Source organism: Onychostruthus taczanowskii, unplaced genomic scaffold, assembly GCF_017590055.1.
Source record: "Onychostruthus taczanowskii isolate IOZ18803 unplaced genomic scaffold, ASM1759005v1 scaffold207, whole genome shotgun sequence".
Lineage (NCBI taxonomy): Eukaryota > Metazoa > Chordata > Aves > Passeriformes > Passeridae > Onychostruthus > Onychostruthus taczanowskii.
In genome coordinates this window covers 291403-305061 of record NW_024499318.1, presented here as the reverse complement: position 1 = coordinate 305061, position 13659 = coordinate 291403, and the positions used below count along the sequence as shown (strand labels likewise).

The following is a 13659-nucleotide window of genomic DNA, read 5'->3' as shown; positions in this document are numbered from 1 at the left end:
CCCCTCTCCCCTCCCCGGGGTCCCTGTCCCTTCCCCGGGGTCCCCTGTCCCCTCCCCGGGGTCCCTGTCCCCTCCCTGGGGTCCCTGTCCCATCCCTGGTGTCCCCTGTCCCCTCCCCGGACTCCCTGTCCCCTCCCCGGTGTTCCCTGTCCCCTTCCTGGTGTCCCCTGTCCCCTCCCTGGGGTCTCCTGTCCCCTCCCCGGGGTCCCCTGTCCCTTCCCTGGTGTCCCCTGTCCCCTCCCCGGGGTCCCCTCTCCCCTCCCTGGGGTCCCCTGTCCCCTCCCCGGGGTCCCCTGTCCCATCCCTGGGGTCCCTGTCCCATCCCTGGGTTCCCTGTCCCCTCCCTGGGGTCCCTGTCCCCTCCCCCGGCTCAGGTGGGCTCTGGGTGACCCCGGGGTGACAGGAGGGTCCCACCTGTGCCCGCCTGACATCGGCCTCAATGCAACTTTCCCTCAGTTCTCCCCTCCCCGGGGTCCCTGTCCCCTCCCCGGGGTCCCCTCTCCCCTCCCTGGTGTCCCCTGTCCCTTCCCCGGGGTCCCCTCTCCCCTCCCCGGGGTCCCTGTCCCTTCCCCGGGGTCCCCTGTCCCCTCCCCGGGGTCCCCTCTCCCCTCCCCGGGGTCCCTGTCCCCTCCCTGGTGTCCCCTGTCCCCTCCCCGGACTCCCTGTCCCCTCCCCGGTGTTCCCTGTCCCCTTCCTGGTGTCCCCTGTCCCCTCCCCGGGGTTCCCTGTCCCCTCCCCGGGGTCCCCTCTCCCCTCCCTGGGGTCCCTGCCCCATCCCTGGGGTCCCCTCTCCCCTCCCCGGGGTCCCTGTCCCCTCCCCGGGGTCCCCTGTCCCCTCCCTGGGTTCCCTGTCCCCTCCCTGGGGTCCCTGTCCCCTCCCCCGGCTCAGGTGGGCTCTGGGTGACCCCGGGGTGACAGGAGGGTCCCACCTGTGCCCGCCTGACATCGGCCTCGTCCTCCTCATCCTCGTCGTCCTGCGAGAGCAGCGAGTCCAGCTCGTCGCTGCTGTGCACCAGGGGGGCTCTCCGGGGGTCCCGGCGGGGCCGGCAGAGCCCCCCCAGCTGCTCCGCGCTGGAGCCGAGCTCGGGGCTCCCGCTGGGGGGGACACGGGACTGTCAGCTGGGGGACAGACACCCCCAAAGGTCCCGAGGGGAGGGGACACCCCCAAAGTGGGTCCCTGAGGGGAGGGGACATCCCCAAAGTGGGTCCCTGAGGGGAGGGGAGACCCCTAAAGCGGATCCCCGAGAATGGGACACCCCCAAAGTGGGTCCCAAGAGGAGGGGGGACACTCCCAAAGCAACTCCCCGAGGAGGGGACACCCCCAAAACAGCTCCCCGAGGATGGGACACCCCCAAAGTGGGTCCCAAGAGGAGGGGGGACACTCCCAAAGCAACTCCCCGAGGAGGGGACACCCCCAAAACAGCTCCCCGAGGAGGGGGTGACACCCCCAAAGCAGGTCCCCAAGGAGGGGACACCCCCAAAACAGCTTCCCGAGGATGGGACACCCCCAAAGCGGGTCCCCGAGGATGGGACACCCCCAAAGCGGGTCCCCGAGGAGGGGGTGACACCCCCCAAAGCGGGTCCCCGAGGATGAGCAGGGGATTCGGGGTGACCCCACCGAGGCAGGGATGGATCCCAGTTTGGGTCTGGGGTCTCGGGGGTGCAGAGGATCCCCGAGCCCGCTGGATTTGGGGGGGCTGACGGGGGTCCCCCCTACCTGAGGTGCCCGTAGCCCGGGATGCCCCGCGGCTCCTTGCCCGGCTCCCAGCTGTGCCGGCGGAAAGGATCCAGGGAGCTCCCGGATCTCCGCAGGGTCACCCCGCGGGTGCGCCCTTCCTCCTCCTCCTCCTCCTCCTCATCCCAGGCCGTGCCGGGCTCCAGGACGGACACGCAGCGGCGCCTCGGGGGCGGGAGCTCGGCGGGGACCCCCCCGCAGGGCTCTGGGGTCACTCGGGGGGGCTCCAGGATCTGGGGGTGCTCCAGGACTTGGGGGTGCTCCAGGATCCGGGGGGGATCCAGGATCTGGGGGTGCTCCAGGATCTTGGGGGGCTCCCGGTGCCGCTCAGGGCCGGACGCTGCGGGAAGGGGGCGTGGAGGGGTCGGGGGGGGGTCCGGCCCGACCCTGAGGTGATTTTGGGGGGGGTCTCAGCTGAGCCCTGCCCCCCCCAGGCCGTGCCCGGCCGTGTCCCCGCGGCGCTGGAGGGTCCCCAACGCCCCCGGGGGGGCCGCGAGGCTCCGAAACCGCCCCGGTGGGAGCGTGAGCTCTCCGGGTTACTGATTAAACCGGCAGGAATTCGGGCGGGAGGAGAGCGGCTGGGAACGGGAACGGGAACGGGAACGGGAATGGGAACGGGAACGGGGACGGGAACGGGACTGGGATTGGGATTGGGATTGGGATTGGGATTGGGATTGGGAATGGGAATGGGATTGGGATTGGGATTGGGAATGGGATTGGGAATGGGAATGGGATTGGGATTGGGATTGGGATTGGGAATGGGATTGGGAATGGGATTGGGATTGGGATTGGGAATGGGATTGGGAATGGGGGTGGGAGGGGGAAAGGGAAATGGGAGAGGGAACAGGAATGGGAACAGGAAAGGGAATGGGAAAGGGGAATGGGAAAGGGGAATGGGAATGGGGACAGGAATGGGAATGGTATTGGGAAAGGGATTGGGAAAGGGATTGGGATTGAGAATGGGAAAGGGGAATGGAAATGGGGAATGGGAATGGGGAAAGGAATGGGAATGGGAGTGGGAATGGCAAATGGGAGAGGGATTGGGATAGGGAGAGGGAATGGGAAAGGGAAAGAGATTAGGATTGAGAATGAGAAAGGAGAATGGGAAAGGGAATGGGAAATGGATTAGGAATGGGAGAGGGAACAGGAATGGGATTGGGATTGGGAATGGGACCCCCCACCCCAGGGGACCCCACAAGAGTGCAGCTCATCCGAGCCTCCAAATTCCCACCTCCTGAGGGGAGGGATGAACCCCCCGGAGCGGGGAGAGGGGCCCAGGGGGTTTTAGGGGGACAGGGAGATCCAGGATGGGGCCTGGAGTGGATTTGGGATGGGGCTGGGAGAGGCTGTGGGATGGGAACACAGCGAGGTTTGGGGTGGGATCTGAGATGGGATCTGAGATGGGATCTGAGCGGGTTTTGGGGTGGGGTCTGAGCGGGTTTTGGGGTGGGATCTGGGGGATTTCAACCTGGCCATGGCTCCCTAAAAGGCCACATGATTCTGGAAAATCCTTGGGAATCCCAACACCCCTCCCAAAATCCCAACATCCTCTGACAACCCCAACATCCCTCCCTGAACCCCGACACCCCCTGAGCATCCCGAGCTGGCTGCTCCTGCTGGGATCCCCTGGGGGCCTCGGGATCCCTCCTGGATCCCTCCTGGATCCCTCCTGGATCCCGGGATGCCCCCTGTCCCCTGCCCCAGCCCGGTGTCACAATCCCCAAATCCCAGCACCATTCCCAGGCTGGCACCTCCTGCCCCAGCCCTGGGCAGACTCACCCCGCAGGGGACAGGGACAGGACTGGGATGAGCTGGGATGAGCTGGGATGAGCTCAGCCGTTTTCCTGTTTTTACATTCCCAGCCCGGTCAGCTGCTTTAATTTAAAAAAAAAAAAAAAATTAAAAAAAAATTCTTCTTTCCTTTGTGGATCTGCCGGGGATCGGCCACAAACGTGGAATAATAAACATGGAATCATCAAAAAAAATGAGGAGAGGAGCGTGGCCATTGCTCCAGGGGAAAACCACAGGCACGGCTCTTCCCAAAAACCCACCAGGCCCCCCCAGATTTTGGGGTTCGCGGGCTCATCCAGGTGCAGAAAAGCAACCGGGAGCTTCCCAGAGCCTGCTGGGAATCTCAGGATGCAAATCCAAGCTCCGGAGAAGGAAAAGGGAAAGGGAAATCCTGCAGCAGCTCCCCCAAATCCCGGTCCTGGGGACAATTCCCCCCAAATCCCGGTCCTGGGGACAATTCCCCCCAAATCCCGATCCTGGGGACAATTCCCCCCAAATCCCGATCCTGGGGACAATTCCCCCCAAATCCCGGTCCTGGGGACAGCCCCGAAAAGTTGGTGGAGAGCGGCCGGGTTGGATCCCGGATGGGATGGGGGGACAGCGGGATAACGGCGGGCCGGGAATTTCGGGAGCTGCCCCCAGACTCATCCCTGGGGTGTCCCCGGTCCCGGGGGAGGGAACGGTGGGGACCCATCCCGCCCTTCCCAGCGGCTCCGCTGGAATTCCGGCATTCCCGGGGGGTTCGGGACCATCCCGGGATTCCCGGAGGGGTTCGGGACCATCCCACCTACCTGCGGGTGGCCGTGGGGGGGGGGTGAGCTCCGTGCCAGGCGGAAATTCCCAATTCCCGAGCGCCGGGGTCGCAGCCCCGCGCCCCCTCCCCCTCCTCTCCCGCACTCCAAACAAACCAGGAACCACTCGGCCAAGCAGATCCTTCTCCCTGTTAACCCTTTTCCCGCAGAGCCGGGGGTGCCGCTCCCATTCCCCAAATCCGGAACCGCTCCCTCTTCCCCCCCCCCCCCCCCCCCCCCAAGCAGATTACCTGAAACCCTTTCCCGGCGTTTTTCAGGGATCGGGAACAGCCCCCGCGTCCCCCTCGGGGGTCAAACCGCCCCTTCCTGCCTCGCCTTCCCACGGGATTTCTGGATCATTCAGCTGGGCACCCCCAAAACACCGCAGGGCAGGGCGAGGCTGACTCCGTGCCTCAGTTTCCCTGCCCCAAAGGCAAGAATTCCTTCTCCCCCCCGCACGGAATATTCCCAATTTTCCAGCTCGCTGCCGGCAGAACCCCACATCCACGAGGGCTGAACCCCGAATTCGCGGGGCTGCCCCCACATCCCCACCTTGTCCCTGTTCCAGACGGGTCACACACCTCGGGCACCGCCAGCACCGGGCGGGATTTCATCTCCTGGGAAAAAACCGGCACGGAACGGGTCAATCCCGGCTGGATCGGCTCCATCCCGCTCCGGAGGAGGCACCTGCGGGCCCTCAGCACCCCCGGGGGCAGGGAAGCGATTCCCACCTACCGGGAATATCCGGCAGCTTGGAAAAGCTCCGGGAGCGCCCAAGCCGCCTCGGCCGGGGGGTCCCGCCGGCAGAAAGCCCAGAAAATTCCCAAATTCCGCCTCTCCGGAGCCAAACGGCCTCCGGTTCCGTCTCCCTCTGGGTATTCCCGGGGATTTGTCCCGCCGGGAGTGTGTTTGTTTAAACAAACGGGCGGAACGGGGACCTTTGTGCGGGATTCGGGAGGTGCCAGGAGGTGCCACCTCCCGGGACCCGAGCCCTGCCCGCTCCCCGAGCTTTCCCAGGGATTTCTGTCGGGAATTCTCTTTTCCGGGCACTTATTTGTTTCTTTATTTTCCCCCAAGGCAGGGAATGAGAGTTTTGCCAGGTTTTTTTGGGGGGTTAAATTTTGGCCCCGCGTTTCCTGGTCCGCCCCGGAGATCTCCCCGCGGTGCTTGTGGGCAGAAACCTTTGGGATTAGGGTGGAATTTGGGAAGTTGGGGCTTAAATTCCTGGATGGAGGCGGGAATGGGATCGTTGGGTCCTTGCCAAGCCAAGCCGTGATTCCATGGCGGGACAAAAATTCCTTCCGAGGCGCCGAGACCCCCAAAACGCCAGAAATATTCCAGGTGGAATCTTTCCCCGAGGTCTTTTCCAACCTGAATCATTCCATGATTTCCGAGGGGATCCTGGAACTGGCTCCTCCTCACCACGGGGGTCTCACCCCGCCCGATGTCACAGCTCCCGAAATCCAGGAGCAACATTCCCGGTGGCGCCAGCATTTGGGATACAACAGGGGCAGCTCCTTTTCCCAACAAAACCTGCCCTGAATCCCGATCCAGCTGCCGGGATTGAGCCACCCTCGACCTTTTCCCAGCTGGAAATCCCACGGGAGTGGCAGCAGATCCCGCTGGGATCATCCTTACCCCCCGTCCCGGTGAGATTCCCGGCGCTCCGATCCTCCCGGCAGCTCGGATCCCACCGGCAAGGGAGGGGTGGGATCCGGGGGTGAGGAATTCCAGCCCCGGGGACGTTGTTTAGGGACAAAGGGACACTGTTCCCTCGGGATCTCCATCCACCAACGCGGAATTCTTGGCTGTGGGGTGAGGGAGCCACCAAAAATATTGGATTTTTTTTGGGGGGGGGGGATTATCTCCAAATCTTTGCATCCAGATATCGGGGTTTTGAGGCAGCAAAATGCAATCTTTTATTTTCCATGGAATATCTGCAATTCCAGCAGATCTGGAGGGAGGAATCCACGATCCCTGTGATCCTGATACCTGATCCAAATGATCCCAGTGATCCTGGCACCCAATCCCAATGATCCCTGTGATCCCAGTACCTGACCCCAAGGATCCCAATGATCCCTGTGATCCCTGTACCTGATTCCAATAATCCCAGTGATCCCAGTGATCCTTGTACCTGATCCTAATGACCCCAATGATCCCAAGGATCCCAGTGATCCTGAAACACGATCCCAATGATCCCTGTGATCCCTGTACCTGATTCCAATAATCCCAGTGATCCCAGTGATCCTGAAACACGATCCCAATGATCCCTGTGATCCTGGTACCCAATCCCAGTGATCCCAATGATCCAAATGATCCCAGTGATCCTGATACTTGATCCCAATGATCCCTGTGGTCCTGGTACTCAATCCCAACGATCCCAGTGATCCTGGTACCCAATCCCAGTGATCCCAGTGATCCCAATGATCCCTGTGATCCTGATACTTGATCCCAGTGATCCCAGTGATCCTGGTACCCAATCCCAGTGATCCCTGTGACCCCAATGATCCCAGTGATCCTGATACCCAATCCCAGTGATCCCAGTGATCCCAATGATCCCTGTGATCCTGATACTTGATCCCAGTGATCCCAGTGATCCTGGTACCCAATCCCAGTGATCCCTGTGACCCCAATGATCCCAGTGATCCTGATACCCAATCCCAGTGATCCCAGTGATCCCAATGATCCCTGTGATCCTGATACTTGATCCCAGTGATCCCAGTGATCCTGATACTTGATCCCAATGATCCCTGTGGTCCTGGTACTCAATCCCTGTGATCCTGGTACCCAATCCCAGTGATCCCAATGATCCACATGATCCCAGTGATCCCAGTGATCCTGGTACCCAATCCCAGTGATCCCTGTGACCCCAATAATCCCTGTGATCCTGATACCCAATCCCAATGATCCCAGTGACCCCTGTACCCGATCCCTGTTATCCCCGTACCTGATCCCTGCAGGAATCACCACTTTACTCCCAAACCCCCAATCTCCCCTTACCAAAAAAAGCATTCCCCGGATGCCCACCAACGCCATTCCCAGGATCCCCTCCCAACCCTCGGATCCAACCATCGGACGGCGCCCAGCGCCCCTGGAAGCGGAGGAATCCCTGCTGGGATGGGATCCACGGAAATCTGGAGCTCTGGGGCGGCGTTGGGAGCGCAGGTCTGCCTAGATCAGCGGGTAGGAGGCGTAGCTGGCGATGCCGCAGAGGTTGGAGGCGTTGCGGGCCATGCGGATGTACCCCGCGTCCCCGAAGTGCACGCCCCAGCTTTGGGAACAGGGAGAGGACACAGGGAAAACCCCTCGTTGTGGGGATTTTTAAAACCAGGGGGTTTTGGGAAAGATGCAAAAGGCACGTTCCCGGCGGTCCCGTTCCCGTCGGGAATTTGTACACGGCCGCCGGTCGGCGGCGCTCGTTTCTAAAGGAGAAGGTGCCGGAATCCTGGGATTCACGGAGACATTCGGGTTGGAAAAGTCCTCAGAAACCACAAAGTCCAACTGTCCCCGAGGCTGAGGAAGCCACCACGGGAATGTGTCCCCGAGTGTCGCATCCACACGGATTTGGGCAGCTCCAAACACAAAATCGTGGGATTATGGAGCGGGTTGGGTTGGAATGGATCTTATGGATCATTTTCCAACCTTCCCACGGGCCACGAAGGACCTGGACAAGGCCCGAGGGACAAGGTGGGAGTTTGGGGGTGTCCAGGGCTGGGAGTCGGACTCTGATCCTTGTGGGTCCCCTCCAGCCGGGAATGTTCCAGAATTCCCTGTGGATGCCCAGGGTTTTACCTGTTCTTCACCAGCCAATATTCCTTGTTTTCCAGGGAGCCGTATCCCACCACCAGCACGCCGTGGTTCACCTCTTGCGAGCACTGGGGGTCGTCGAAGACCCCTGGGGAGGGAGAAAACCCGGAATTCCAACCGATCCCAGCCTCCCTCCAGGAACTCACCGCCAGCCTCCCAAATCCCACCCCAATTCCCAAGGATCCCTCTCACCAAGGAAGGATTCTGGGGTGAAACAAAGGAAGGAGGCGGATTTGGAAGAGCCCTAAAGGCCTCAAGGCCATCCCGCCCCAGGCTCCCTCCAGGAATTAACCCCCGAATTCCCGAATTCCGCCCAATCCCGCGCCCTCACCGGAGCGGTACAGGAAGAAGCTGGGCCGGGTGGCGTCGATGGCCACGGCCACGGGGCCCACGGTGGCCACGGCGTCCCTGAGCGCGGCCTCGTCGCCCTCGGGCAGCTCCAGGAACCGGGAGCAGGAGGCGGCGCGGGCGGAGGCGTTGTAGTGGCACGTCCCGTTCTGCCGGGAAACGGGAACGAGCCGGGAAACGGGAATGAGCCAAGGAATGGGAATGAGACAGGAAACGGGAATGAGGCGGGAAATGGGAACTAGCCAAGGGATGGGAATGAGCCAAGGAATGGGAATGAGCCAAGGAATGGGAATGAGATGGGAAACGGGAACAAGTGGGGAAATGGGAATGAGCAGGAAACAGGAATGAGCCAAGGAATGGGAATGAGCCAAGGAATGGGAATGAGATGGGAAATGGGAATGAGCCAAGAAATGGGAATGAGACGGGAAATAGGAATGAGATGGGAAATGGGAACGAGCCAAGGAATGGGAATGAGATGGGAAACGGGAATGAGGCGGGAAACGGGAATGAGACGGGAAATGGGAACGAGCCAAGGAATGGGAATGAGCCAAGGAATGGGAATGAGATGGGAAACGGGAATGAGCCAAGGAATGGGACTGAGCCAAGGAATGGGAATGAGATGGGAAATGGGAATGAGCCAAGGAATGGGACTGAGCCAAGGAATGGGAATGAGATGGGAAACGGGAATGAGGCGGGAAACGGGAATGAGACGGGAAATGGGAATGAGATGGGAAATGGGAACGAGCCAAGGAATGGGAATGAGATGGGAAATGGGAATGAGCCAAGGGATGGGAATGAGACAGGAAACGGGAATGAGGCGGGAAATGGGAACTAGCCAAGGGATGGGAATGAGCCAAGGAATGGGAATGAGCCAAGGAATGGGAATGAGATGGGAAACGGGAACAAGTGGGGAAATGGGAATGAGCAGGAAACAGGAATGAGCCAAGGAATGGGAATGAGCCAAGAAACGGGAACCAGCCAGGAAATGGGAATGAGCCAATGGGATCCGGAGTGTTCCCAGACCCCCAGACCCCTGTCCGAGCCCCTCCAGCCCTGCCTTCCCCGTCCTTGGTTTGTTTCCCAATGGAATCTCCACCCCTTTTCCTCAAAAACATCACTCCAACCTTATCCGGGGGTTGGTTTCCATTCCCAATCCCAACTGAATCCAGCACAAGCCTCCATCCTCATCCTCCCTATCCACAGATGCTTCTCATTCCCTCCAGACCACAGGAACAGCTTTTCCCTCTGTAGCTCCATGTTTGGAGACTTAAATCCCACTTTTTCTTGGATTGAGCTGTTGTTGCTCTGACCCATTTCCTGGGACCGTGTTTTCAGGAGGCTCCTGACCCATTTTTCCCTCCCCTCCAGCTCGTTGCTCAAGAAATGTTGAAATAACCAGGTAGGAATTCCAGCTCCTGGTCCAGTCACTCCCCTCCAAAAAATCCCAAGGTTCCCGGGATGGGTTTGGATCCTGAGGTGCCACCAGGAAACGGGGGCAAGGGGGAATCGGATGGGAGAGGAGGGAGGAAAACAGGAACAGGGTGAGGTTTCCGTGCGTTTTCCTGGAAAAGAGCTTTTCCCAGGCCCACCTGAGCCGTGTAGGGATAGGACTCCTCGGACTCGATGCCGCCGTTGTCGATGATGTACTGGAACGCCTCCGTCATGAACCCCCCGGCGCAGCCCTTGTTCCCGTACATCCCGGAGCAATCCACCAGGTTCTGGGCGCTCAGGGACACCAAATTCCCGGTTTTCAGCTTCACCTGCGCTTCCAGCGCCCCCACGGCGCTGAAGGCCCAGCAGGATCCGCAGGCGCCCTGGGAAGAAGGCGGGAGAGGCTCAGGAGCTGCCCCGGGGAGCAGCGGGAGGCCGGCGGGGGCGAGGCTCACCTGGTTCTTCACCTCGGTCACGCAGCCCTTGTCCCGCCAGTCCAGCGCCTCGGGGATGTCACCGAGCGGCCGGAATCGCGCCGGGAATGCAGAATTCCGAAGGGGACGAGGACGCATCTGGAGCCGCGTCAGCGAAGCCGCCACCTCCTCGCTGGTCTGGCGGGGAGGAAAATCCCAGCGGGTGATTCCTGCTCTCTGTCAGCCCCAGCTGAGGGTGTCTAAGTGGGAATTCTGAGGTGGAAGTGGCTGTGGGGGATCTTCAACTCCTTGGTTTTCCATTTAATTTCCAGGTTTTCATCAGAAAAGGAAAAGCTCAGCTCTAGCTGCCCAAATCCCTGGAAACCGGGTCATAAACTCCCCCCAAATTTGGGATGCAGAGGAGGGATGATCCATAAATATCCCAAACGACCAGGACGGCTCCCCCATTGTGCCCCAAATCCCACCCCGAGGAGTTCTTTCCTCATGGAATTCCAGAGCAGCCTGTCCCTGGCTGCTGGATCCCACCAGGATGGGCTGAGGGGGATGTCGGGAGTTTTCCCAGCCACGGAAATCCCAGTTCAGTCACCCTCCAGGGCAATTCCAGAGGGTTGGAAGCGCTCCCAGCACCCACCATGTCCCCCAGGTGGTTCATCCCCAGCGTGTAGGAGCGGAGCCCCAGCGAGTGCTCCAGGTTGTGCAGGGTCACCAGCCACAGGTTCTTCTCCCACGTCAGGCGGCGGAGAAAATCCTCCTGGAATTCCAGCAGGGCCCCGTGAGAGCCGGGACGGCCCCTCCAGAGCCATCCCAGCCCAGTTCATCCCAGTAAAGGCCCCAGCTGGCTCATCCCTGGCTCAGAAGCGCCATCAGATCTTCTCCCACGGGTGGTCACCCCCCAGGAAAGCCCTAGAAAATCCTGGGATATTCCCAGGACACTCCAGGGACACCCCCAGCTCCCTCCCCCCGTCACATTCCCACCTGGGGATGATATTCCTTGCCGTAGGATTTTTTCCAGAGCTCCCAGTGGCGGTCCAGCGCGGGGTCGGGGTGTCCCAGTGCCAGCACCAGCAGGGCCAGGAGGGCGGCGGGAGCCAGCGGCTCCATCCCGGGATTCTGAGCTGGATTGACCCCTCGGTGACAAATCCGGTCTGGGCAGGGAGGTGACAACACCCCGGTGACCTGGTGGTGCCACCGGCCCGCCCGGACACGCATCCCAAAATTCCCTGCAGGGGAGAATCCGGGAGCCAGCCCCGTGTCCGTGAGGACAGGCCAGGACGCATCTGAGCCAGCCTGGGAGCTGCCGGGACAAATCCATCCCCAAAAAAATCCCCAAATTCCCTGGTTTTACCCAACCGCTGCCCGCCGGGATGGGATGCACCGACGATCCCACAATCCAGGTGGAGATCCGGGATAAGACAGACCCCAAACCCTCATAAATCCACTCGTCCCGGAGTTTGACTTCCTCCAAGCGCTGCTGGGGCGGGGATTGACGCATCAAAGCCGCCCAAATTACCTCCGAAATGCTCCGGGGTGGCCCCGACCCGCGGCGCTGGGGAGGGGGCTGGGGAGGGGTCCGGGCTGGGGAGGGGTCCGGGCTGGGGTCCGGGGCGTTCCCGGTGCCGCCACGCCGGGATTTGGGGCGCGGGGAGAAATCACGAGCCAGGAAATGAGGGAATGAGGAACCGAAAGTCCCGATTTCGATTTCAGTTCGGATCTGAGGGGGCGGCGGGGCGTGGGGAGGGGGGCTCGTCCTTCCAGCACCCCAAAAAGCCGGGGTGAGAGGGGGGGTCACGGCTCAGGGGGGATTTTGGGAGCTCCAGGGGGGAATGGGGAGAGCTGAGCCCCCCCAGCTCAGCCCAGATCTGGGGAAAACATCCCGGTTATTCCCCTTCAGATGGGAAAAGAGGGATGGGAAGAGGATCAGGGCGCTGTGGGGAGGAGGACACACGGATATTCCCAGTTCTTCCAGTTAAACCACAGACAGAAAAGGTTCATCCACGTGGAATTCCCAGCTGGAGCAGCCCCACAAGGACAGCAAGGAGATTTGTCCCACCCCAGCGTGGCGGTGGCACCACTTGGATTTTTTGGGAATCATGGAAAGGTTTGGGAAGGGACGGCAGGGACACCTCCCACTCCAGCCCCTCCCGGGATGAAATTCCTTCCCCACACCCCCAAACGCCCGGCAAAGAACCAGAACTGGCCAGTTTTGGGTGTTTTATCCAAAATTTATTGGTGGGAAGCGGAGGGGGCTGCGGGGAGCGGGCGGAATTCCCGTCTGTCTCCGTGGCATCCCGGCTGGCTCAGTGCTGCTTCCGCCGGAACGAGCAGCCTGGGGGGAGCAAACACACCCTGGCAACGCTGCACGGCCCCCGAATCCCTCTGGGAATGGGAATCCCACGTCTCCCAGCCCGCATTTTGGGGGGTTCTGCAGATGAAAGCTCCCGGAACAGCCAGAATTCCAAACCTCTCCCCGGCATTCCAACCCCGCCAGAATTCCAAAACTCTACCGAGGGGGGAAATCAGCCCCCCCCAGGGGTCCCAAATCCCCCCATCCCCAGCAGGATCCAGCCCCTCCCAGAGTTCCAATCCCTCCACAACCTCCCCGTGGGGCAGCCCCGGATCCCTCCATCCCCCACGGCGGGATTCCCAAAGCTCCAGCGGGATACCCACCCTCGGTGAGCCGGGCCTTGCCCCCCGTGGGCTGGCACAGCACCGTGGAGCAGCCCACGCAGAGCACCACGGTCTGGGCATGGCTGAACACGGTGGTGATCTTGTAACAGCCTGCGGGGACAGCGTGGGGACAGCGGGGTCACCGCGGGGACACGGGCACGCCGAGGGGACCGGGGGGACACGCAGGGACACCGCGACACGTGGAGGGGGACACGGAGGGAGAGCCCGGCACAAACACGGAGGGAGAGCCCGGTGGGAAACGGGGAAAGACACGAAGAGGCGGCGGGAGATGGGGAAACCAACACGAGGAAAGGAACACAGGAAGGGCAACGAGAGAGCGGGCACAACACACGGAGGGACACGGGGAGGGACACGGGGAGGGACCCTGGAAGGCCCTCGGTGCCCACCGGGGCACTTGACGTCCATGAAGTAGGAGTTGGGGCTCTGCACCAGCCGCTTCTTCTTGTGCTTGCGCTTCTCCTCCTCGGGAGACGGGTGCAACAGGTCCTTGGCGAGCTGCGGGGACACGGCGGTGGGTCAGTCCTGGGGCCACCGCCATCGCTCCCGCTCCCCCCCTCCGTCCCCTCACGCCGCTGCCGCCATCTTGGAGCTCCCCCATTCGCCCTCCTCGCCCCCAGCGCCCCGCGCGCCCCCG

General features: G+C 61.6%; 2 protein-coding genes and 1 long non-coding RNA gene across 7 annotated transcripts in view; all 3 read right to left on the bottom strand.

The window, feature by feature from the left end:
* Window positions 1–1835: 1835 nt before the first annotated feature.
* On the bottom strand, window positions 1836–5984 carry LOC121335648. Of its 3 annotated transcripts, none has more exons than XR_005952614.1 (3): window positions 5956–5984; window positions 4870–4934; window positions 1836–2075 (listed from the first exon to the last, which is right to left on the bottom strand). It is a non-coding gene; the product is annotated as an uncharacterized LOC121335648 (long non-coding RNA). The 3 variants fall into 3 exon arrangements; XR_005952615.1 differs by lacking the exon at window positions 5956–5984 and adding an exon at window positions 5053–5180; XR_005952613.1 differs by lacking the exons at window positions 1836–2075; window positions 5956–5984 and adding exons at window positions 3518–3606; window positions 5053–5180.
* A 596-nt stretch (window positions 5985–6580) lies between these two features.
* CTSS (cathepsin S) lies at window positions 6581–11984 on the bottom strand. Of its 3 annotated transcripts, none has more exons than XM_041403958.1 (8): window positions 11848–11984; window positions 11313–11482; window positions 10969–11088; window positions 10359–10514; window positions 10062–10286; window positions 8456–8621; window positions 8110–8212; window positions 6581–7588 (listed from the first exon to the last, which is right to left on the bottom strand). In XM_041403958.1, the coding sequence occupies exons 2-8, from the start codon at window positions 11436–11438 to the stop codon at window positions 7489–7491; spliced, it is 996 nt and encodes a 331-aa protein (XP_041259892.1). In that variant the 5' UTR covers window positions 11439–11482; window positions 11848–11984; the 3' UTR covers window positions 6581–7488. The 3 variants fall into 3 exon arrangements, with proteins under 3 accessions (XP_041259892.1, XP_041259893.1, XP_041259891.1); XM_041403959.1 differs by having other exon boundaries at window positions 11313–11452; window positions 11848–11982; XM_041403957.1 differs by lacking the exon at window positions 11848–11984 and adding an exon at window positions 11683–11749.
* A 554-nt stretch (window positions 11985–12538) lies between these two features.
* Window positions 12539–13659, bottom strand: part of RPS27 (ribosomal protein S27) — a 1300-nt gene continuing 179 nt past the window's right edge. Inside the window, exons 2-4 of the mRNA XM_041403992.1 lie at window positions 13412–13520; window positions 13005–13115; window positions 12539–12663 (exon numbers count right to left, since the gene is read on the bottom strand). Coding sequence (XP_041259926.1) covers window positions 12635–12663; window positions 13005–13115; window positions 13412–13520 — 249 coding nt within the window. The 3' untranslated portion in view covers window positions 12539–12634. The remainder of the gene's footprint in view (window positions 12664–13004; window positions 13116–13411; window positions 13521–13659) is intronic.